This window comes from Aplysia californica, unplaced genomic scaffold (assembly GCF_000002075.1).
Source record: "Aplysia californica isolate F4 #8 unplaced genomic scaffold, AplCal3.0 scaffold00084, whole genome shotgun sequence".
NCBI classification, from domain to species: domain Eukaryota; kingdom Metazoa; phylum Mollusca; class Gastropoda; order Aplysiida; family Aplysiidae; genus Aplysia; species Aplysia californica.
The window spans coordinates 785,087-807,206 of record NW_004797354.1 but is presented as its reverse complement, the minus strand read 5'-3'; the positions used below and the strand labels follow the sequence as shown (position 1 = coordinate 807,206).

Below are 22,120 nucleotides of genomic sequence, written 5' to 3'. Positions count from 1 at the left end.
TGGTCCTCTTAGACTCTTAGAGACCAACAGTAAATTTGGAGGTTTCACATTTTTTATGAATAACCTTTCAGCGTTTACAGGGGTGTTTAATCTGTACTATACCAATCCGTAACAAAAAAGGAGGAAAAGAAATGAGAGGTCGCTTGATTCATCAGGGAGGTTGAAGGGTGCCACTGGTTGTTTTCTTGCTCCCCTCTGCTGAGGAGTTTCATTTTTACAGACCTTGCTGAGGAGGGGTGAGGAGTTGTGGATAGAACCTGTCTCCAAAAACTCCAATTCTGTTATCAAGTAATCAGCTTTACTTGTTTTCCATCCCTCTGTTGTTGTTTTGTTTTTGAGTTTTTTTCTTTCTTGCTTTTTACTAGCTCTGGATGTGGGTGGTTGCAGGGCGGCACTGGTAGGTCCTACTTCTTTACTTTCCCTCTGTTGTTTCTGTCTGTCCGTCTTTTTCCCAGCACTAAATGACCATTATTGTGTCGATGTGCTTTTCTTTCCTAAAACAAACAAACCAGCTCTGAATCACGAATATCTTGTTGGTATATTTCTGTTTTCTCAGACAAACAAACTAACAAACTGATAAACAAATCCCCCTCCCCCTTAGGTGTTGGAGGATGGAACATTCATCCAGCCCAAGAATGACAGGCTCGTGTACGGGTCCATGACTTTGATCCGAGCGCAGATCGTCGGAGGTACAGCTCGGGCTCTCGCCAAGGCTGTCACCATAGCAACCAGATACAGTGCTGTGCGCCGTCAGTCACAGATCAACTCTGGGTAAGTTTTGATTTATTTTATTCCAAGGAATTTTTTATATTTCTTTTCATTTTTTTTTTTTTCTTCTCAATTTTGTTTTTGCCTTGTTTTTTTCTTTCTCGGTAATTAAGTTGTAACTTTTCTTCGGTGACTAAAGTGATGTAAAAAAGAGAAGAAAAGAAAAAGATACAAGTTTTGCAGTTTTTATGTTCACAAAAAATATATGCTTCAAAATGGTGGAACAACAATTGGACTGGCTAATCAACCTGAGGAGTTACTCTCGACTTCAAAAGGACTTTTTGCTGTGAGCAGGCTTAAAAGTTCCCAAGGTTTAGGTAGGTGGTCACTGGGGTGTGCTCTTGAGTAAGACATGATGACCCAGGCTCAAAATACAAGGTGCTTCATAGTTGCAACGAACAGTGGCACATTTGTACTATTTTATTGCCTGCATTAGTTTAATATTATGCATTTGATATTGTTTGTATATGTATATTTTTGTGTTTTAATATGTATACATGTAGGCTCTATGCATTTTTGCTATTGTAGCTTAAGTTTCCCCACAATGATCAATGAAATGTAATTTATTTATTTGTTTATTTATCTACTATGTTGACAAAGGCATAAAGTATGTCAATGGGGTTATGCTCTTATAGTGTAACCGAAAGATGCAGATCAACTTGTTTCTTGTTCTAAATTTGTTGCAGATGTTGTTCTGCGGGTCTTCAATAAGAACCTTTCCTCAGGATGCTGATACAGTTCCATTAAAACTTATGTAGCCATTAATGACACCTTTAGGTACATAAAAACTTATGTAGCCATTAATGACATCTTTAGGTACATTAAAACCTTTGTAGCCATTAATGACACCTTTAGGTATATTGAAACTTATTTAGCCATGAATTACACCTTTGATATAAAATCAAATTAGAATGGGGGGGGGGGGGGGAGGGGGGTTTCGGCTTGCTGAATTTTTTTTCAAGAAAACACTTGTACAGTCAGAGCCTAACACTTTTGATGTAAATAGAGATTGTGAATTGCATAGAGCTGGCTATTGAGCAGGAATTTGCATTACATAAACACTTTTTAAAATTATTATTATATTATTAGTATTATTATTATTATTAGTGTACAATCATTGGGAGCCTGGTCCATCTTCTTGATGATGATATGACCGTATGCAGTTGCAAGCGCCGTGAAACTCTTACTTAAACATAACATGAGGATAGATTTGTTGCAGTAAAACCTGTTGGCACTTACCTGATCAATATTGAGTCGATAGTGCCGAAAAACAGCTACTCAATCAATCGATCAATCATGTTCCATCCTCAGACAAGGCGAGGTCCAAGTGATCGACTTCCAGACCCAGCAGCACAAGGTGTTCCCACAGATTGCCATGGCCTACGCCCTCAACATCACAGGCCGGCGCTCCATCGCTGCCTACAACCGTGTTTCCAAACAGATTGAGAAGGGCTCATTGGAGGAACTGCCAGTGGTGAGCTTTTTAGGGTTCTTGTTTGTTTTTAGATAGATGCTTAACTTCTTTGGTCACATTGTTATTGATATTTATAATATTGTTATTGTTGTTATATTATTGTTGTTTGTTGTATTATTATTGTTTTCGTATTTTTATTACTATTATTATTATTTTCATGATTATTATTATTATTGTTATTATTAGCATCATTATTACAGTAGACTACAGATGAGGGTTGATATTGTCGTAGGAGTTTTTAAAAATATCAACTCATGCATCTGAGCATTATTATAATTTTTCAACTGAAGTTGTTGATGTTGTATATATGACTTTAACCCCTGTGTATATGTGTCTGTGACCAGCTGCATGCCCTGTCATCGGGCCTGAAGGCGTACAGCTCATGGGAGATGATGTACGGCATAGAGCAGTGCCGCCTGGCATGTGGAGGACATGGCTACATCGAGGCCAGCGGCCTGCCCAAGATCTACGCTAACGAGGTGCCGGCTTGTACTTACGAAGGGGAGAATACCGTCCTGTGTCTGCAGACTGCTCGGTGAGACTGTGTTTGCTTGTTTGTTTGTTGTTATTTTGGGGGGGGGGTTGTTGTTTATGGTGGTATGGTCTGTCCTTCTCAGTCTATGCTAGCCCAGACAGTCAAAAGATGTTTTTTATCGTCTGTGGTAACTCTGTTGTCGAAATAAACGTGATTATGTATTGCTGTTGAGTGTTTTTATCTCAACATATGTGCAAATTATGTCTCAATATTATAACTAAGCAAAGTCTGAGAAATTCCTGCATTTGATTTGAGAGATGCTATTGATGTGACATGTGTTTTTGTTAGTTTTGCTCTCTTCATGTTTAAATTCCTTTATAAAGGTAAAGTACAATTTAGATTTAATGTATTTCTGCCATTCTTGTAAAGCCTTCCTGACTGTAAAATCGAATTTTCGGCTCAGAAACCTTGGGATCTATCAAAAAGGTCAAAGGAATTTGCCACTTTGAATAAATCGTTTTACGCACTGATTAAAAGATTGCATGTGAAAAAGGCAGTTGTTTTTTTAAATTGCAAGAAACTGGGCACGAGGAAGTGAAGAGATTATAGTTGGCTATTGGAGTCTGAAGTCAATTTGGGAGTCTCTGTGTGTTAAATAAATCATAAAGAAGAAGCTGAAGACGTGTTGTATTGTAGTAAACTCCCCCCCCCCCCAAAATGAAGCAAAAAAAGAAAAAAAACAAAATCTACACAGTTTTGATCATCTACATGGCTAGCTGCTTTGGCTTTGCCAACCTGACCTGATCCCAGCAGACAAGTGGAGATACTCGATAAACAAAGTTCCTCCGGAATCGAATTCCCATCTTCTGCATGCTATCACACCACAGGCACTGGTGAAAACATTGACGTGATTCACATTTTGTTTGTGGAAGCAGTTACCTGATGAGTGGTTGGAGGGTGCTACCGGTAGGTCCTATTTCTTTATTTTCCCCCTGTTGTTTCTGTCTGTCATACTTTCCCCCAGCGCTAAATGACCAGTACGGTGACGATGTACTCCTCTTTACTCAAACTCCAGCTTATGAGTGGTCGAAGGTTACTCTGTTGTGGTTTTCTCCTTCTTTCCTAGATCAAACATCAAATGTCCGGATCTTTTTTTGTGCTTGAAACTCTCTTGTAACACCTCTAATCTTCAGCACTTATATGACCTTATTGTGTTGCAAGTGCTGTAAAAACTCTTGCTAAGACTAAACTGTACTCCAATCCAACAGTTACCTGATGAAGTGTTATGCGGCTCTGACGAGCGGGGAAGCCCTCCCTCCTATGGTGAGCTACCTGAGGACGGCGCAAGGGGGCAGGAGTCAGCTGTCAGGCAAGCTGGAGCTGGAACAGTTGATTGCTGCTTATGAGCACAGGGCTGCCAGGTGTGTGTGTGTGTGTGTGTGTGTGTGTATGAATCAGTATGGGTGTATGTGTGTGTGTGTGTGTGTGTGTGTGTGTATGAGTCAGTATGGGTGTATGTGTGGGTGTGTGTGTGTGTGTCGATCGATATTGGTGACTGGATGAACATTTGTTTGTAAGTATGTGGGTCTGTATCCTTTGTCCTGATGTGTGAGTGTGTATGTGTGTGTGTGTGTGTGTGTTTGTGCCTGTCTGTGAGTGTGTTTTGTGTGGGTTTGTGTTTGTGAGTGTGTTTTATGTGTGTTTGTTGATGTCGGTGAATGGATGAATATTTGTAAGTATGTTACATATGACTGTTTCCTGATGTGTGTGTGTGTGTGTGTGTGCGTGGATGTCGGTGACATGATGAATATTTGTAAATATGTATGACTGTCCTGGTGTGTGTGTGCGTGTGTGTTTGTCAGTGTGTGTCAGTGAGGGTGAGTGTGTTGTTTGTGTGTGTGTGTGTGTGAGCCAGTATGGATATGTGTGTGTGTGTTTGTGTTGATGTGTGTATGTGTATGTATGTGAGTCAGTGTGGGTATGTGTGTGTGTGCATTTGTTTGTGTGTTTGTTTGTGTGGGTGAATCGGTGTAGATGTGTGTGTCTGTGTGTGTGTATGTGTGTAAGTCAGTGTGTACTTAGTAATTTATGGGGGTTTTTTCCTTGCTGAATTTGATTGTGGGTTTTTAAAAATGAGAGTTTTGTTATTCCCATGTGTAATTTGTGATGTTTTGACCTTTGACCTGCCACTTAGGATGATCTCGGAGGCCGGTGCCAGACTGGCTGAGCAGCAGAAGAAAGGCATGAAGCCTGCAGAGGCCTGGAACAATAGCTCACAGTTGTTGGTGGAGGCGGCTATGGTGAGTGGGATGGGGGGAGGGGGGGTGTGGAGGGACAGAGACAGAGGGGGAAGGAGTGAGGGAGGAAATGAGAGAGAGGGGGGAGGTGGAGGGAAAGAGGGTGACAGAGAGAGGGCAAGGGCGGGGGAACTAATGAGAAAGAAAGAAATTAACAGACAGACAGAAAGGATAGAGAAGAGGAATAGCTTTTCATAGAAAAAAAAGAAAAGTGATTGCTGAAAGAAAAATGGAGAGAGAGAGAAGGATGGGGGGGAGGGGGGGGGTGAGAGTGAGAGAAAGAGGGAAGTAGGGAGGAAGAGAGACAGATGTAGAGAGAGGAGAGAAAAGGGAGAGAGAGAGAAATAAATAAATGGAACTGTTTTTCTCAATAGTCGTTGTGGCAGAAACTCGTTGAGGTTGATGAAGAAAGAGAGGGATGTGGGATTACGGGAAAGGGAGACAGGCAGACAAGTAGAAGGGAGATATGAAGGAGAGAGTGTATTGTTTTAGTAAGCGTTTTACGGCACTTCCAACACAAATAGTGGCGAAGGTTAGAGGTGTTACAAGAGAGAGACAGTAAGAAACACAAAAAAGAAGGAGGGGAGATCAGCATGACTGATGTTTGATAAGAAAGAGGGAGCAAATATCAGAGCACCTGCCAACAGCCTTTAGAGTTTGCCGGTTGTAAGTGGGCCTTTGGGTTGAGGAAGAAACAGAACATAGTAGAACAGACTGATGGTGACAGGAAGAATAGGTTGCCACTTGACGTGATAATGATCGTAGAAATCTCATGTTTTACAAACAGTTCTGGTTTATTTTATATTTATATAGCATTGTAATAAGCCCTGAAAGCAAAATTTTACAAGAGAAAGAACATCATTTCTGCTTCCTTCTTTTAACAATTGTACCTACAGTGTGTATATTTTTGTGTGCATTTTTTAACATTTAAAATTTGAATTTCGGCTATACATTTCTTGAGCACATGTAACAGATAACACAGATTAAGAACCTGCAATTTTAAATTATTAAAAATTTGGGACTTAGTACAACGTAACAGCTGGCTGTTGATATTTGACTTATGTTTAGCAGATGTCCGAAAATAGTAACGCTTGATTGTTTTAAACCATATTTAATGAATGGTCAATAAGTGCAAGAGAAAAAAATCAAGACTGACAGACAAAACCATAAGGACAGTGAAGAAGTAATCTTACCCATGGGGGCCTCTGACAACCCACAATGTCAGATAGAGGACTTTACCATCTGGATTGCTTAGTGTAAAACACCTTCATGCATCACTTTTCAAAATAGCACTAAGCAGGCAATCTGTTCTCATCATCTTCAGGCCTTCTGCCAGACGTTTGCGGTTCGAGCTTTTGTGGAGACTGTACAAGAGGCCAAACTGCAGCCGTCCTTGAAGGCTGTCCTGGTCCAGCTGTGTCAGCTGTTTGCTGTGCAGGGGATACTTAAGTACTCCGGGCAATTTACTAAGGTGAGTTCTCTCTGTCTGTCTCTTTGTGTGTGTGTGTGTTTATATGTCAAGTGTCTCATCCTGTGTCTCTCCTTCTCTTTCTGACCTCTCTTTATATATCTTCTTTATGTCTCTGACTTTCTGTCTATTCATCAGTCTGTCTTCCTATCTGTCTACTAGTTATTTATTTATAATCATCTATATTTCTCACTGTGTCTTTCCATCTCTTTCTGTCTTCTTACAAATTTACAATGAATCTATTCCCTTTTTCCTTTTCCTCCTCCAGGGTGGCTTCCTGAGTGACCAGCAGGTGGAGACCTGTCAGAACAAGCTGTTTGACCTTCTGGCCTTGCTCAAGCCCAACGCCGTGGCTCTGGTCGATGCCTTCGACTTCCCCGACCAGGTGTTGGACAGCGACCTTGGACGCTATGACGGGAACGTCTACGAGGCTCTCATGGAGTACGCTCGCAACTCGCGGCTCAATGAGTCTGAGGTGTGTTCATTGCTGTGTGTGCTGGTGACTACACAGGGTTCAAATATTTCCTGTGGGTGGTTGGCAGATGTACTGGTATTCTTCTTTCCTGTCGAACGTCTGTCGTCCTGATCTTAATACTTAATGTTATTAACAGGTTACACCACCACTGTCGCACTCATTTATTCAGTCACCAAGCTCACCTCTTATGGATGGGAGTATAAAAACACCTACACTTACACAATTTTTTTTTTTAATCTCTCACCCACACAATCACACTCTCCCTGATTCGAAAGTCACAAAATGAATGCATTGACTAGTTTTTTAAATTGTGGATGAGAAGTGTATTATCCATTAATTCTCTAAGAAAGAGTTGTACAAAATTAGTTCATAAAATGAATTTTTTTTTTCTCTTTTTCTTTATTAGGTCCATGAGGGATTTTTCAAGTACCAGAAGCCTTTTGTGGACTATCTGAACGGCAAAAGTATCCTCCAGGCTCGCTTGTGAGATGGACCGGGTATGATTGACTGTGGGGGACGATGGTCATAGTCGTCTTGTTTTGGTTTTTTTGGGGGGGTGTTTTGTTTGTTGTTGTTTCAACTGCATCTGTGGCAGATATATATGTTGTTGAGTTTTTTTTTACAAATGTTATCAGATTTTTGTCATTAAAATTTTGTTGTTGTTGTTTCAACTGCTTCCGGCAGTTTACATGTCATTGAGTTGGTTCGCAAATGTTAACAGATTTTTGTCTTTTTTTGTTGTTTTTATTTTTGAGGGGGTTTACTGTTTTGATTGGGTGGGTAGAATGAAAGACCAAGCTAAAATTGAAATATTGATGTTGTTTCTTTAAAAAAAATAAAAAATTGCTGGATTCTGTTACTGACAGATATTGGTAAGATAGTCTTCGCACTGACCCCTGATACAAATAATTGTGATCCAATTAGCTTTTTTTTACTAGTATGACTATAGAACTGGTACACAACTGTCATACTATATTCGAGATCATTTTTATCTAATATGATTGTTTTGACTTAGAATTTTTTAGAAATCTACATCTTCCTGCTGGATCACACTGAAAGGGGTACAAAGAAACATGGTTCTTAGTAGTGATTCTATGCTATTTTTTCCCCTGCCCAAATGCAATACTATAGAGCCAGAACACAACTAACATATTTATAATCTGATTAATAATGGAATTACACTTGTCATTTTTTTCGAAAGTTATGCCGTAGCTTAGCTGCCAAGTAGTTGGTATGACCTTTTTCACATTATAATTACATGTCTGCTTTGAACAGCTTGAGTTTATTGAATATAGAAATGTGTTAGTGTAGGGCTTAGAGGAGGATTTCCTGACCAATACCCTCCATCTTGACCTTCTGTGTGGGTAGAGTTGTTGTTTTTTTAGGGGGAAGTGGGGATTGAAGCTATGCAGCTAGAGTATTTTTTTGGTTACTTCTATAACTGTTCAAGTACTAGTGGTGAGACTTCTTTGATATTTCGCTAGTGGTGCTTGTGCTATGTATAGGAACATTTTCGACTCAATTTCCTGACAGAAGGTAATGGTGAAGACAATGTCTTTCTTTTACTTAATGTATCGTATATTTAACATAATATTGTGTCATTTTATATTGTAAGCTCTTTTGTAAACGGAGTTGAAATCAAATTTTTCTTTCCTGCCATGTAATCTTATAGTCTGTTGTGACATGAATTGAGATATTTTGTGAAGTTTGAAGGTTTCTTGCAAGTCTTCGGGAAAGTTTTTTGTCAGCAGCTTTGGGGGGGGGTTTAGATTTTAAAAATTTAGTACGATTTTTTTTTTTTGACTGAGAAATTTTTAGAACATTCCGTCTTACTGCTGGTTGAGATTTAAGAAAGAAGTCCAGAGAAAATGGATCTTAGTAGTGATTCTATGCTATTTCGATTTTTTTTCGGCCCGGCCGAATTTATTTTTTTTATGTGGTCAACGTTCTGTTCTGATCAAATCATTTTTCATTGTTTGAAATGAAAAAGACAGACTGCTGAAATGTTTGTGGCATGAAGAATATTGAACTTTTGTTTCTTAACGAATGATTAACAACAGGAAAATGACAATCACGGTCATCATTTTTGAGGATTGTTTCTTTCATCTGTGATCTGGAAGTTGATGTGCCATGACCGGCTGCAATGACTTTTGGACATTGAGTCAAATGAGTCTTTCTTTCCCATGGTGTCAGGGTGTTCCTTCTTACTGTTTTCAAATCTTGGATGTGAGTCGGTGTAAGTTTTGTCTTGGCAAGTCAGATTCTTCTCTTTCTGCATCTGCTTTGGTAAGAATGGCTGAACAGTCATGTGAATCGTTCTATTTAACTTGCTGACATATTTTGAAACTTTGTGTCTAAAACCCAATTGCTGTGGACTTCCTTAGATTTTAAGTCCACTCTAACGAGTTACTTCCAAACCAACAAAAGTAGTTGGCAAGCTTATGAGGGGATTTTTGTTTCTAAATTGGCTTTTTTTCCAGTGCCCCTGCAACTTCAGCTTCAGTTTCTTTCTTCCACTGTTGCGTTTCTCATAGACAGAAAGCGGAGAGCTTCCTTGCTTCCTAAGTGATGCTCCTTGATGCTTTTGTTTATCTGTTTGGAAGGAAAGAAAGAACAGGGAAGTGGGTAGGAGGGATAAAATGTCTTTATAACTTGGTGATGTTCAAGAGTAAAGTTGAAAGAGAGGCTGTGAAGTATTTTTTATATAAAATATAATCTGTTTATGTTGGATTTGTCGCAAATTATTCAAGATTCTTTTTGTCCAGTTGGGTAGTGTGGCTTATTTGGCACTTTTTGTCGTTGTGTCCAAAAGATTTTTTATTTGTCTTCATAAAAATGTTTTGAAAGTGAGTTGCTGTCCTTTTGGATTATCATGTATTCTTTCAGATATTTCTGCCTTCGGGGATGATTTTTGCAGCATATAATCTGATGAAAGAAAAGACCACTATGGATGGGCAAAAGGAATAAAACAAATTATTGTGGTTTGCTATATTTTGAGGAGGGGGGGGGGGGGGGGGGGGGCGCGTCTTTTTTCAAATATGTCCATTGTTGTGCATATTAAGTCAGGTATTTTTGTCTGAATTTTTTAGGATGACTTTATTTATCCTCTTTTGAAGTCAGGAATATGTGAATCATCTGTTGTAACAGCACTCTTAGAGAACATACCTGTGTACAATCAGAGAATGTTTTTGCACACGAAAACCCTGAAATTTGTGCTATTTCTATCCAGTATTGTCATGTCTTTCGACTATATATCCTGTCAAACAATGAAGTTGTAAATAATCTTTGAAAAAAGATGTGTTCTGTGATTCTAAGAAAGGAAGAATGCCAGAATAATCTCCCATTGAAAATTATGTGATTTCGTTTCTTATGTTTTTTTTCATTCTGGTATGTTCGATTGAAAATGTTGGAGCTGCATCTTCGTTGCCTTTTCTCATGTTCTTGTAATAGGCTGGAATGGTGCTATGAACAGAACAAGTAAAATAACGCTTCCAATTATTGTGTTCTTGGTTGTTTTTTTCTTTGGGGGGGGGGGGGGGGGAGGTCCTGACCTTCTTAATTAAGGTGGAACACAGATTCAGCGAACTTGGATTTAACGAAAACTCTAATTCAACAAAAGGAGAAGGCCCGTTGCTTCATTCATTAAAATCAGCAAAGTATAGTGGAGAGATTTGAAGAATACATGCACACTCGGATTCAACAAAATTGCTTGCAGGGTGATCAGGCCCCGCTACTGAGGCTTCGTGCATTTGTCTTCCTCTACTAATCTTATTTTCTCTTGCCTTTTCCCTGTGTTCCACGATCGCCCAGCATTATCGCTCACTTATTGTCATCTATCACACACTGTACATTGCGGCTGACTTATTGTTCATGGGCTTGGCAAGGGAAGCAACCACTCGTATGATACATTGTTATTAAGCAAACAATTTAGAGCACCATTGGTTCTGTCCCTTTATTTTCGCACGAATTATTTAGTGGTGTGTAAGTTTGGTCTCAGTGGGTTTCGCCCCCTTGTCCACTCTCCTCAGGTCCAACAATAAGAGAATTAACTCTGAAATTTGAAAACTCAAGCCCCTTTGTTTGCGTAGAGAAGAAGTTACAACATTTTTTGTTTATTTGTGACTTGTTTATGAGCAGATGATTTTTAGAGCTAAACTGTGGGTAGCTGGCGGGTGTTCAGCTAGGTTTTGCTCCTTCTTTCCCATCAAACATCTGGTGTCCTTATCCCTCCACCTTTTTTGTATTTGTTGCCCTCTTGTAACACCTCTAATCTTCAGCACTTCTTTGACCTTATTGTGATACTAGTGCCTTAAAATAAAATGCTAACTAAAAAAGAAAGGAAAATTTTTCGTCTTGTCTCGTACAACCTTATTACGTTTCAAGTACTGTAATACTCTTACTAAAACTAAAGCTAAACTGATTCCAATTTAGCGATTGGTATGCTTTTTTTTTTACTGACACAAGTAGGAGCTGGCTCATCATAAATCCATGGGTAGAGTCCGAACTGTTGATATCACACACTGGAGACCCAAGTTTGATTCCTGAGTGTGAAGAAATTTTTTTTCTAGTATCTTGGTCTTTCTGTCAGAGTGATATATAATATATACATGTATGTATATCTATATATGTATGTATTCCTCTCAGCCCTGGTTTCCCCTGACAGATAGGGTTGGAAACCCACCTCCAAAATGATCTAAATTATGTCGAAGTACTCGAAGAGGATGCAAAATTCATACAATGAAAATGACAAACAAGTATGAGTTTGCTAATCATCCTTCTATGGGTGTAGAATGATGTCGAAATGTCTATCTGGCAGTGGAGAGATTTGAAGGATCATTTGTTACGAGATACAGACCCGTTCTATGAACGGTGATATAATTTTGGGAAATAGTAAATACCAAGATAAATAAATGTTTGTATCAGCAGGGTCGGCTTGACACCCTTTTGGACACTTGAGGGGCGCTATGTTAGCTAAATCTGTAGATCTACATTGTGTCATGCTGGACTGCTGAGTGGATGGCTATAATTCGAATCCCAGATTAGGTGTTCTTGATCTTGGGTTGTTTTATTTATGGGGTTTTCGAGGCTCGTAACCCATTTGGCCCTGTCCTATTGGAGACGGAGGTTAAATTTGAGGTTCTGCTTCTAGAATATTCTTATTGTGTTGAGAGGGGCGTTAAACCTATGCACTTACTTACCTTTAATCTTAAATAACCTACATGAAGTGTTGATAGGGACGTTATATCCATGCCCTTACTTATTCTTAAATATTTTTTTATTTATGTAGTGCTGAAAGGGGCATTTAAACCTTCAACTTAGCCTACTTACTCTAAGTCTTGAATAACGTAATAATGTGTTAATGGGGCGTTGAACCCATCAGCTTACACGTATAATACTAGAGTTGTGTGTAAGAGCCTGGACCTCCTGTTCTGACCCGTTTCTTCGACAGGGCAGAGCCAAGTGGGTAGATAAGAAAATCTTGCAGACTCCACAAGAAAACAGTTCGAGAATGCAGCTGTGATCCAGACTTTTTCCTCACTGTAGTCTACTAGGGTCCTATAACTGAGCAAAGACTTTTAGATATATATACAGTGGAATCCTTCTAAAACTAAATCTACGGTACCGAAAGTTTTTCTCCCGTTTAGTCGTGTGTTTTGTTTAGAGAGATTGCTCAAACAACGTTTGAAACTGTTTGGTTTAGTTTAGTTTAAGTTTAAGTGAACTCCACTGTTTTAAAATTTTGTTTTGATCTTTTCGGAGGACAATTTGCTATAAGGAGGGTCATGGTACTTCTGAAAAAAAAGATGAGCAGTGAGATATTCTTTTAAAATGATCAACTCAGAAAACGACGCTTTTGCTGTGTGGAAGCAGAACTTTACTTGTACGAAGCTTGAGATCAGCACATGATTATAATGATAATAATATGATTATTTTAATTATATAGGTTTAGCTTATATAAAATGAGTTTGATGAAATAAAAAGTTTTTATTGAAAAGGTGTATGAGTATGAGAAAATGGGACTGTAAAGTGGCCAGACCTGTATTTAACAGTACAAATTCCTGGTCGGGATGTTATGGTTTGCCTCGCCTCAATTTCTTTTTCCAATTTTTCCCGACATGAAAAGAAGAGAGAGAGAGGCGGGGCGGGGGACCTCATTGAAAACTTGACGTTATAAAAGCCATCTCAATTCTTGTTTTCCTTGTTGTTGTTGCTGTTGCTGCTGTTGTTGATGCTGTTGCTGTTGTTATTTTTTGTATGGCAATTTTGTCCTATAGCTACATGTTGGCCCTGCACAGATGAGAAGTGGAAAAGAAAATAATACACTAATTATGCAAGTTCTTTATTTATGTGATTAATTAATATGTGTAATCAATCAATTCAAACCCTCTCGACATCCTAAGGATACCAGAGGAAGGAAAAAGTTTTTTTAAAAAAGTAAAGCACAATTCAGACTGAATGCGAATGAACAACACCACTGTATACATGACTATTTACAACTAACCTTTCTCTGCCTTTTTTCATTTGTATCGCTATAATGCATTGCAGCATAGCATTCTCACAGATCTGCCCCATACATTTAATTTGGAATTTGATTTTTTCCAAAATTTGGCGGCCAAAGTTTTCTTCAGTTTATGGTGGCAAGAATTTTTAACGAAATGAGTACATGTCAAGTTTTCTGTATGTGTGTGTGCTGGGGGAGGGGAGGTGTAATTGTGTGTGTGTTTTTCTGTCTGATATCTGAGAACTGCATGCAGTAGCCCAAACTGTGTTGCCGTGACTGGGAGTGGTAGGGTTACAACATCCAGGCTTCCCTTTTACACTCTACACTGTTTCGATGAAGACGTGAAGCACAACTGATTTATAAATGCTAGGCTACTATAAAATAATAATTACAGTCAAATTTTTTCCCAAACGACCTTTCATTGTCGAGGAAAAGGTGGTTGTCTTATACAGGGGGGGGTGTCTTACATTGTTATTGTTGTAATAGTTAAAAGAAATGCAATGTACAAAATGTGAAGTGGCCGTTTGTACAGGAGGTTCGTTTGTTTTGCAGTTGAAATTGTCCCAAGCGGCCATCCACTGTCGAGGAGAAGAGTGCCTGACTTACAGACTTCAACAAAAGTTAAGGACCACTTGCAAACACTCTGAGTGGTCTTCTTGGGTCGACCTGCACGTGGGCGTTCTTGGACTAATCCAGTGGCTTGATGGCGCTGCCTCAGGCGGACAATGACAGAGTGTGACACTTCATGCCTTCTGGCAACTTTTCGGGCTCCGACTTCATCTTGCAGCCATGCCATAGCTCTGGCACCATCGAAGTCTCCCAGCTGTCGTCTTGGTGGCATGTTGATGCGATACTGGATTTTGAGCGAACGGCGGCTTATAATGCCACCAAAGTGAACACAGTTCGAGACCGTACGTCCGTTTATGACGTGCACTAGAAATTTTCACCGAGGAATGTCCCTGGTATCGCACACAAGTCGAGAAAACCCCAGCAAACTTTGCTAGAATTCCCCGAGGATTTCCGTGCAGCACATGACGTGGTGGTTTTGCCTCTTTAGGAAGCTTTGCAGTACGCTTTGGTAACCTATTAACACTTTCAGAGCAAAAATTTTGAAACGTTCCTTGCCGTCTTTTTTCAGATTTTAAAAAAATCAAGGCTATCTGTCAAGGTGGTCCTTAACTTTTGTTGAAGTCTGTAGATAGAAGTGGGTGTCTTGGACAGTATCATTGTAGTAAAGGTTATAAACAATGCAAGTGGTAAGACGGGGAGTGGTTGTTTTAACAGGTCTATGACAGGTGGTCGTTAGAGCAAGTTTGACTTAGAAATCTATAACAGTCGTAATTGTTCCAAACATTCAGCCATTGTCGAGGAGAAAAGTGGCTCTTTTAGACAGGTGGGCGTCTTGCACAACACCATTATAATCGTTAAAAGAAACGCAAAAAAGAGATGTTGGAAGTGAACGTGTGTACATGTGATTTTCTTGGACAGGTTACTTTTAGACAATATCTTAGTTTTTGTCATAGTTGTTCCCACTAGCGCTCAGATTACGGAGCGTTTCCGCAGCGTCAAAAGGGGAACATACCCTTCTGTGTTTTCCTCTCTCAGTTAAGCTCTTTCAGCTCTGTGCTAATTGCGATGAGGGGGGTCTTAAAAGAGTCTTTTATTTTGAAGCCCCGACAAGACATTTTTAAATTTATCCCATTCTTTAAATTAATTTAATTTTAATTTTTTTTTTTTTTTTGTGCGAGTGAAGGTGGTTGGGGGGGGGGGGGGGGGGGGGAGTTAGTTTACACCATTCTAGATCCCCCTGCTTCAGTGGGCAGGTGGTTGGGGTGCGCCACTATTACTAGTAGTAGCTCCTACAAACTGTTCTCTACTTTCCGTCTTTTATTTCTGTCTCTCTGTGCTGTATTTCCTCAGTACAATAATATTATTATATTCTAGACTGGTTTTTATTCATTGTTGATTTTCTTTTTTTTTCTTGTTCGGTCCTAGATCTATTTAAATTTATCAAATTAGAGGCCCTTCTCGAAATAAATGATTTACAATTGAATATTGAGCATACATTGGGTTTTGGGAGGGTTTTTTTAGGGAGGAAGGGGTGGTGGTGGTTGGGGCGAGGGGGATCAAACAAAGACTATTTATATTTTATTTACACAACTATAACATACTTATTATGCTGCATCTGCCGTGCCTTATCTTGGCGAAACGTGGTCTAAATATCTTGCACCAACTCTAATTCCAGACTTTTGGAAGAAGTTTTTTCCCCACAGCTGTTGATTAAGGCTGAAGAAATGTACCGGTACCTTTTAGCTCAAGCTCGAGTCCAAAATCATCCGGGTTAATAATGCCTATGTTCCGAGAAATTCGAGAGCTATTTTTCACTAACACTCAAGTTTTTTTGTTTGTTTGTTGTTGCTGGTGGTGGTGGTTTTTAAATATTTTTTACTGTTACTGTTATTCAGTGTGTTTGAAGTGGTTTCTATCAAAGCCTGGAAATGGAGTAAGTGCAAGCCGTATAACATTATCAAAAACTCGCGACAAATCAGAACTGCGCTTTTCCTTCAGAGGCAGCACGTGCTATTGGCCGACAGGGGTTGGGGAGGGGGGGTTATAGCAAATTTTTCAGCTCAAGGCTTGACTGAGATACAAGTACACCATGGAAAATTTACCATAATTCTCTCAAACTGCGGTATGATTTCATGTCGCAGTTCTAGACTTGGGCCCGGATGAGTAGAATGTCTGTCTTGTACGATTGTAAGTAAGTAAGATCATTTCTTCCTGGGTTATTGAACGGAATTTGAATACATCTCATACTAAGAACCGTTTTCAGACCAGTTAGTTTCGTCACTCATTTATCATCTGCTTTCATTACTACTGTCTTTGCTTATCATCTCAGAACTCGTGACGTAATCTTTTCCGTCATTATAATCACTTTCAACATTATTCGTTATCCTTTCCTGCCTTCTTACCAAATAACCATTAACCTTTTGACCCCTGTCTCGAGAGGGACGCATAATGTGAACATCTGCATAGTCACCCTTTCTATCATTTAATGGGAAATCACCAAAACTCTGCTGCGGGGATTCCCAATAACTATTTTGAGAAGGGGATTTTCCGGACGGCAAGTCACTGCCAGTATCATGACCCCCGGCGGCACCGTCCACCAGACCCCCACCCACTCTTCCCACCGAAGCCATCGCAGTGCCTGCATATTGCCTAAGCCCGCCCCCTCGCCCCGAGGTCCCGCCCATTGTATCCGTAAGCCCCGCCCCTTCCCCCGCGGCCATGGCCAAAATGAGGTCGGCCAGCTCCTCGCTCCGTGTCCTGTCCAAGACGTAGACGAGCAGACGTAACCGCTGCAGACGTGTGACGTCACGGCTCTCGCGCATGTCCTCCAACATCGTGTGGATTCGCTCCATCCGCTCTGAGGGCAGGTGGAAGAGATTTATTATTATTATTATTATTATTATTATTCTTATTCTTATTCTTATTCTTATTATTAATATTATTATTATTGCATTACATGTATTATTATTAATATTATTATTATTGCATTACATGTATTATTATTGCAATCACTATTACTGCTGGTGGTTGTGGTGGTGGTGTACCGTGGCCGTTGTTGTTTTTGTGGCTACGTGTATTTTTTCTGCTACAGTAGTTGTTGTTGTTGTTGTTGTTGTTGTTGTTGTTGTTGCTGCTGCTGGTGCTACTGTTGTTGTTGGTTGTGGTGATGATGCTAATGGCAGAGGAAGCTGTGGTGAAGGTGTTGTTGTTGTTGTTGGTTGTGGTGATGATGCTAATGGCAGAGGAAGCTGTGGTGAAGGTGTTGTTGTTGTTGTTGTTGTTGTTGTTGTTGTGTGTGTGTGGGGGGGGGAGCCTATCCTTCCGACTTTTTTGGAGTCTCGAAGAGCGTGCTCTTCGCCAGGCCCACCGCCTCTCTTGGGCAGCGGGTGAGACAGTCCAACCTCCTTTAATCTTCCCCAAAGAGATACCACCGCTAGACCTCCGTAGCGGGGCATCTCTGCAGCCAGTACTCCAAATCTTGGGGCTCCTCGCTGCACAATGGACAGATTGGTGTTGTTGTTGTTGTTGATGTGCCCGTTTTAATTATTATTATTATTATTATTATTATTATTATTATTATTATTACGGTTATTATTGTTGCTGGTGGTGACAGTGGGACCGAAAAAGAAACACCTGACGGTGCTGTTGATACGGTTGTTGGAATATTTCTTTCGGAAACACTGTTCATTTCTAAATTCCTGTTTTTTTACACATGATCAAAACATCGGTAACAGTAAAATTTTTACACCCCCCCTCCTCCCGTTCCCCCTTTCGGTCCCCCCCCCCCCCCCCAACATTCTTAAAACAAGAAAAATTGAGACCCTGAATGTGCTTACGAAATCAAATATTTTACGTCCCAATAATAGAGAGAGCCAAAGTTTACTTGGTGAAGATCTGTTTAACTGTCACCGTGATTTTATGCATCCCCCACATTTTAACAAAATTTGATCTTTTTTTCATAATTTCTGATTATTTTCCTTCTTTGATAAAAAAAAAAGGTACAGAATCGCATAATTTCACATTTTTGGGCTCAGTTTGCATAATTTTAGAATTTTTCTTGCATAAAACGACGGTGACAGGTATGAGGACTTAATGGACACATGGTACGTCCTATCAGCAGCATATCAAAGAAAATGTTTGGGCATGTTTTTTTGGGTCATCACACACAAACCAGAAGCACGAATCTGCCCATTTGATTGTACACATGTTCTCGAGGGCCTTTAAAGTTTCAGATTTTGCAAACAAAAATAGAATTGAAAAATCTGTATGAATAATGAAGTTACGCTTTTTTTAAAGTGTCTTGAAACAGCGCGTCTTCAGCGAGTTAAAGTGGGTGGTTGTCGGGTGCTTTGGTATGGTTTGCTTCTTCTTTCCTATCAAATATCTATTGTCCTTATCTCCCCTTCTTCTTTTTTATGTTCGTTACTCTCTTGTAACACCTCTAATCTTCTGGCGCTCGTATGACCCTATGTAGTTGCGAGCGCCGTAAAACCTCAACTAAAATTAAATTTACTAAGAAAGTTAAAATAAGTTTAAAAGTATCTCTCCTACATGGCGTCAGGCTACCCAGTTATGACCCCAAGTGAAGTGGAAACCCCGGATGGATGTATTACGTTAAGTGGGCACAGAATAGAGGACCCTAGTTAACATTTAACAATGTCTATTTCATATCCTTACGGTGATTTCTCTGTTGGTATCGCTGACTGGCTCTTCCCCTTTGTGGTCCACGATACTGCACAGTGTTCCTTCTGCGATACTGGCTTCGAGGTATGTACTCGTCTGTGGATAAAATAATCGAGTAGCTCTTCACAAACAAATTCGAATAAGTCTGTCTGTCCGTTTATCTGGATCTCCACCCCTCCCCCTATCTTTTGACCCCCTTTTTCTGGTGACTGCTTTCATAGCTGTACATGGAATTATACTATACGTATTAAGAGGGCGTAGTATTTTTACCAAAACAGGGAAACGGAAAAGAAAAAAAAGAAAAAAAGGGAAAACGAAGAAATAAAGAAGGAAAATAAAAAGAAAAGGAGGCAAAAAGAAACGAAATAACAAAATATATAACAAGAAAAATATTTTTTAAAAGCAACAAAAATATCATAATAAAATGTTTCTTTAGTTCTTTTTATTTGGTTTTGTTTATCCAGGTATTTACTCTTTTGTTGTTGTTGTTGTTTTTTTATTGTGTTCTTACCTGAATCCCGACTCTCCTCGCTCCCTCTGTTATACCTCCGTCTGCCGTTTCTCCTCTTATACCCTCTCCCACTTCCTCGGGCAGTCCCCTCCTTCTCTCCATCCTCCTCCTCTCCGCTGTTCTCCCGCCCATACTTTCCTCTCTTTCTCCCACCCTTCCCCGCAGATTCCCCTCCACCCGGCCGCGTCACTTCCCGTTCTCCTTCCCCCGTTGTCTCCACAACGGGTGACGCGGAAGTGACGTAGACGGGAGTGGTAGGCGTGGTTGCTATGGTGGTTGGTATGGTAAACAATAGCTCGGCACATGTGTCGCAGCAGTTCTCTCTGGCGTATTCTTCCTCGTAGTTGGTGCACTGGTCCTTCTTGCACAGTTCGAACAGGTCTCCGTACTCGCAGCCTCGGAGGAGAAAGAGAGAATGTGAGAAATAAAAATAAATGCGACACTGTAGGCCTTTATGTTTAACGCACCTTACTACACTAAGATTAGTTACGCCTGCAGTGAGAGATTGCTGTTTCCTTGCAATAACAACAACAATAGCGACTACGACGACGATAACAACATTAAAAACATTTTTAAATAAAAATTACATAAGTTGAACAGAACACTACAATAAAGACTAAAGAATCTCAGGAAATCCACGGAGGATAAGGTTAAATGTAGCTGTTTTTACGTCTCCATCCACACAATTTTGTTCACGTAGGAACCATGCATATTCGGCATTTAGTATTGCAAATACCGTAAAAGTCTTCCTTTCTTTCTTTCTAGGCGTTGCCCGCCCACTGCAGGACGTAGCCCTCCAACAACGACCTCCACTCTGTTTTATGAGCTGTTTTCTGTGTCTATTCTGTATCTGTTCGCTCTCTGGTGACATTTTTCAACAATATCTGTCAGGTCTTCATCTTGATCTTTTACCTGTTCTTGGTCCCCTTTCAGTAAGCAAAAAACTAAAACTAAAACTAAACCAGAAACCATCTAAGTCACGTTGCTGCTGGATCAGGAGCTCGTTAATTTTATGTCATCTGGAGCTATTGATATCATATGGAATTATTGCTACTTTGTCTTGTCTCGGAGAAAATTTCAGGCGCACCTAACTACCCTGAGCACAAGTATTTACGATTGAAGGTGGGCGGCGGTCGCATGTTAGGGGAAAAATTAGCAAGTAAATGGCCGTCAAAGTTTGGTCACTTCCTAGGCTAGAGAGACTTTGGAAACTGCAATTTTACAATATTTTTCAGTACAACCTTCACTTAAATGTGTTTTTAAATGGACCTAAAAGTAAGGTGCTGCCCCCCCCCCCCCCCCCAAGAAACAAAGCAAAACAAAACAAAACAAACAAACAAGCAAAAAACCAACCCAATAGCAACAACGAAACAAAATCGATGCCCGACTTTGAAAATGAATGTCGGTTTCTTCGATTCTATTATTCTGAGGAGCGCCTGATTTCACCAAGATACCACACAATCTGAGCCTCTCACCAGGAAGGTTCCGCCTGTACCGCTTGCAGGACGCACAACACTTGGCTCTGAACGCGTCTCTGTAGCAGTCGAACCGTGACGTCAGCATCCTCTCTGCGCATGTCCTGCCGCCGATCAGACCCGGGTCGTCTCCGAACGGACAATCGTCATCTGAACGGTGTTGGGGAGGACCAAGGAATATTTTTGTTGAAAAAGTTATTTACTTATTATTATTAAATTATTTTTTTTTTTTTTTTTGGGGGGGGGGGGTGGGTCCTATGTAGATGGCTTTTTATATAGGTCTGTCTGCACCCCCCCCTCTCTCTCTCTCTCTCTCTCTCTCTCTCTCTCTCTCTCTCTCTCTCTCTCTCTCTCTCTCTCTCTCTCTCCCTCTCTCCTATCACTATATATCTATCTATCTATCTATACTTTAATACTACGATAAGAAGTACAAGTATTTTACAGAGCAGGAGTAAATGAAGCAATACATTTTGGTTGGTTAGTTTTGGTAGCTCGCTCTGGCAGACCTGCCTTAGTTCTAATCGAAGATAGAGAGAGAGAGAGAGAGAGAGAGAGAGAGAGAGAGAGAGAGAGAGAGAGAGAGAGAGAGAGAGAGAGAGAAGATGGATGATCCTGGTGAATTTCATAAACTCTGTGAAAACAGCGAACTTTGTCTGTCCCCGTGGTTTTTATGCACCCAGCATAATGTAGCAAAATTTGATCATTTTTAGCATAATTTCTGATTATTTTCCTTTATCATTCTGTGTTAAATTAACAGAATCGCATAATTTCACACTTTTGGGCTCAGTTTGCATAATTTCAGAATGTTTCTTGAATAAAACGACGGGGACAGCTTTGTGAACTTTAACAACTTATAGAACTTACCAACTGTTTGTGGCGCCAGATCGGACCTCTGACAAGTGCCGTTGATGCACCACTGGAGGAAGTGTCCGTACATACGAGGGGGAAAATGAAAAACACATTATGAAAAGCTATATGAATGGTTAAAAAAAAACGAAAACACACACGTAAACGCGCATGCACACACACACACACACACAAGGACACACACGAGGACACACAAACACACACACACACACACACACACACACACACACACACGAGGACAAAAACACACACACACACGAGGACAAACACACACACACACGAGGACAAACACACACACACACACACAAGGACACACACGAGGACACACAAACACACACACACACACACACACACACACACACACACACACACACACACACACACACACACACCTCGCCGACTCCACCCACATTCTTCATCTTACGGATGTGTTAGCTCTCCGTGACGTGTCAAGGTTACATGGCGTATAACGGTTGACAGAATAATATGAAGAGAGAGAGAGAGAGAGAGGGGAGAGAGAGAGAGAGAGAGAGAGAGAGAGAGAGAGAGAGAGAG

At 40.3% G+C, this 22,120-nt stretch overlaps 2 protein-coding genes across 5 annotated transcripts in view; one reads left to right on the top strand and one right to left on the bottom strand.

Moving 5' to 3' along the window:
- The window catches only part of LOC101850154 (peroxisomal acyl-coenzyme A oxidase 1), a 52,851-nt gene extending 42,396 nt beyond the window's left edge, over positions 1–10,455 (top strand). For all 4 annotated transcript variants that reach the window (XM_005094552.3, XM_013080405.2, XM_013080406.2 and 1 more), the window contains exons 7-14: positions 602–771; positions 2,080–2,242; positions 2,587–2,777; positions 3,986–4,138; positions 4,912–5,017; positions 6,339–6,485; positions 6,751–6,957; positions 7,364–10,455. In XM_005094552.3, coding sequence (XP_005094609.1) covers positions 602–771; positions 2,080–2,242; positions 2,587–2,777; positions 3,986–4,138; positions 4,912–5,017; positions 6,339–6,485; positions 6,751–6,957; positions 7,364–7,444 — 1,218 coding nt within the window. In that variant the 3' untranslated portion in view covers positions 7,445–10,455. The remainder of the gene's footprint in view (positions 1–601; positions 772–2,079; positions 2,243–2,586; positions 2,778–3,985; positions 4,139–4,911; positions 5,018–6,338; positions 6,486–6,750; positions 6,958–7,363) is intronic.
- The window catches only part of LOC101854074, a gene marked incomplete at its 5' end in the record, with an annotated part of 31,244 nt that continues 18,161 nt past the window's right edge, over positions 9,038–22,120 (bottom strand). The window contains 6 exon segments of the mRNA XM_013080389.2: positions 9,038–9,253; positions 16,432–16,886; positions 18,707–18,808; positions 19,224–19,619; positions 20,699–20,848; positions 21,563–21,602. Coding sequence (XP_012935843.2) covers positions 9,038–9,253; positions 16,432–16,886; positions 18,707–18,808; positions 19,224–19,619; positions 20,699–20,848; positions 21,563–21,602 — 1,359 coding nt within the window.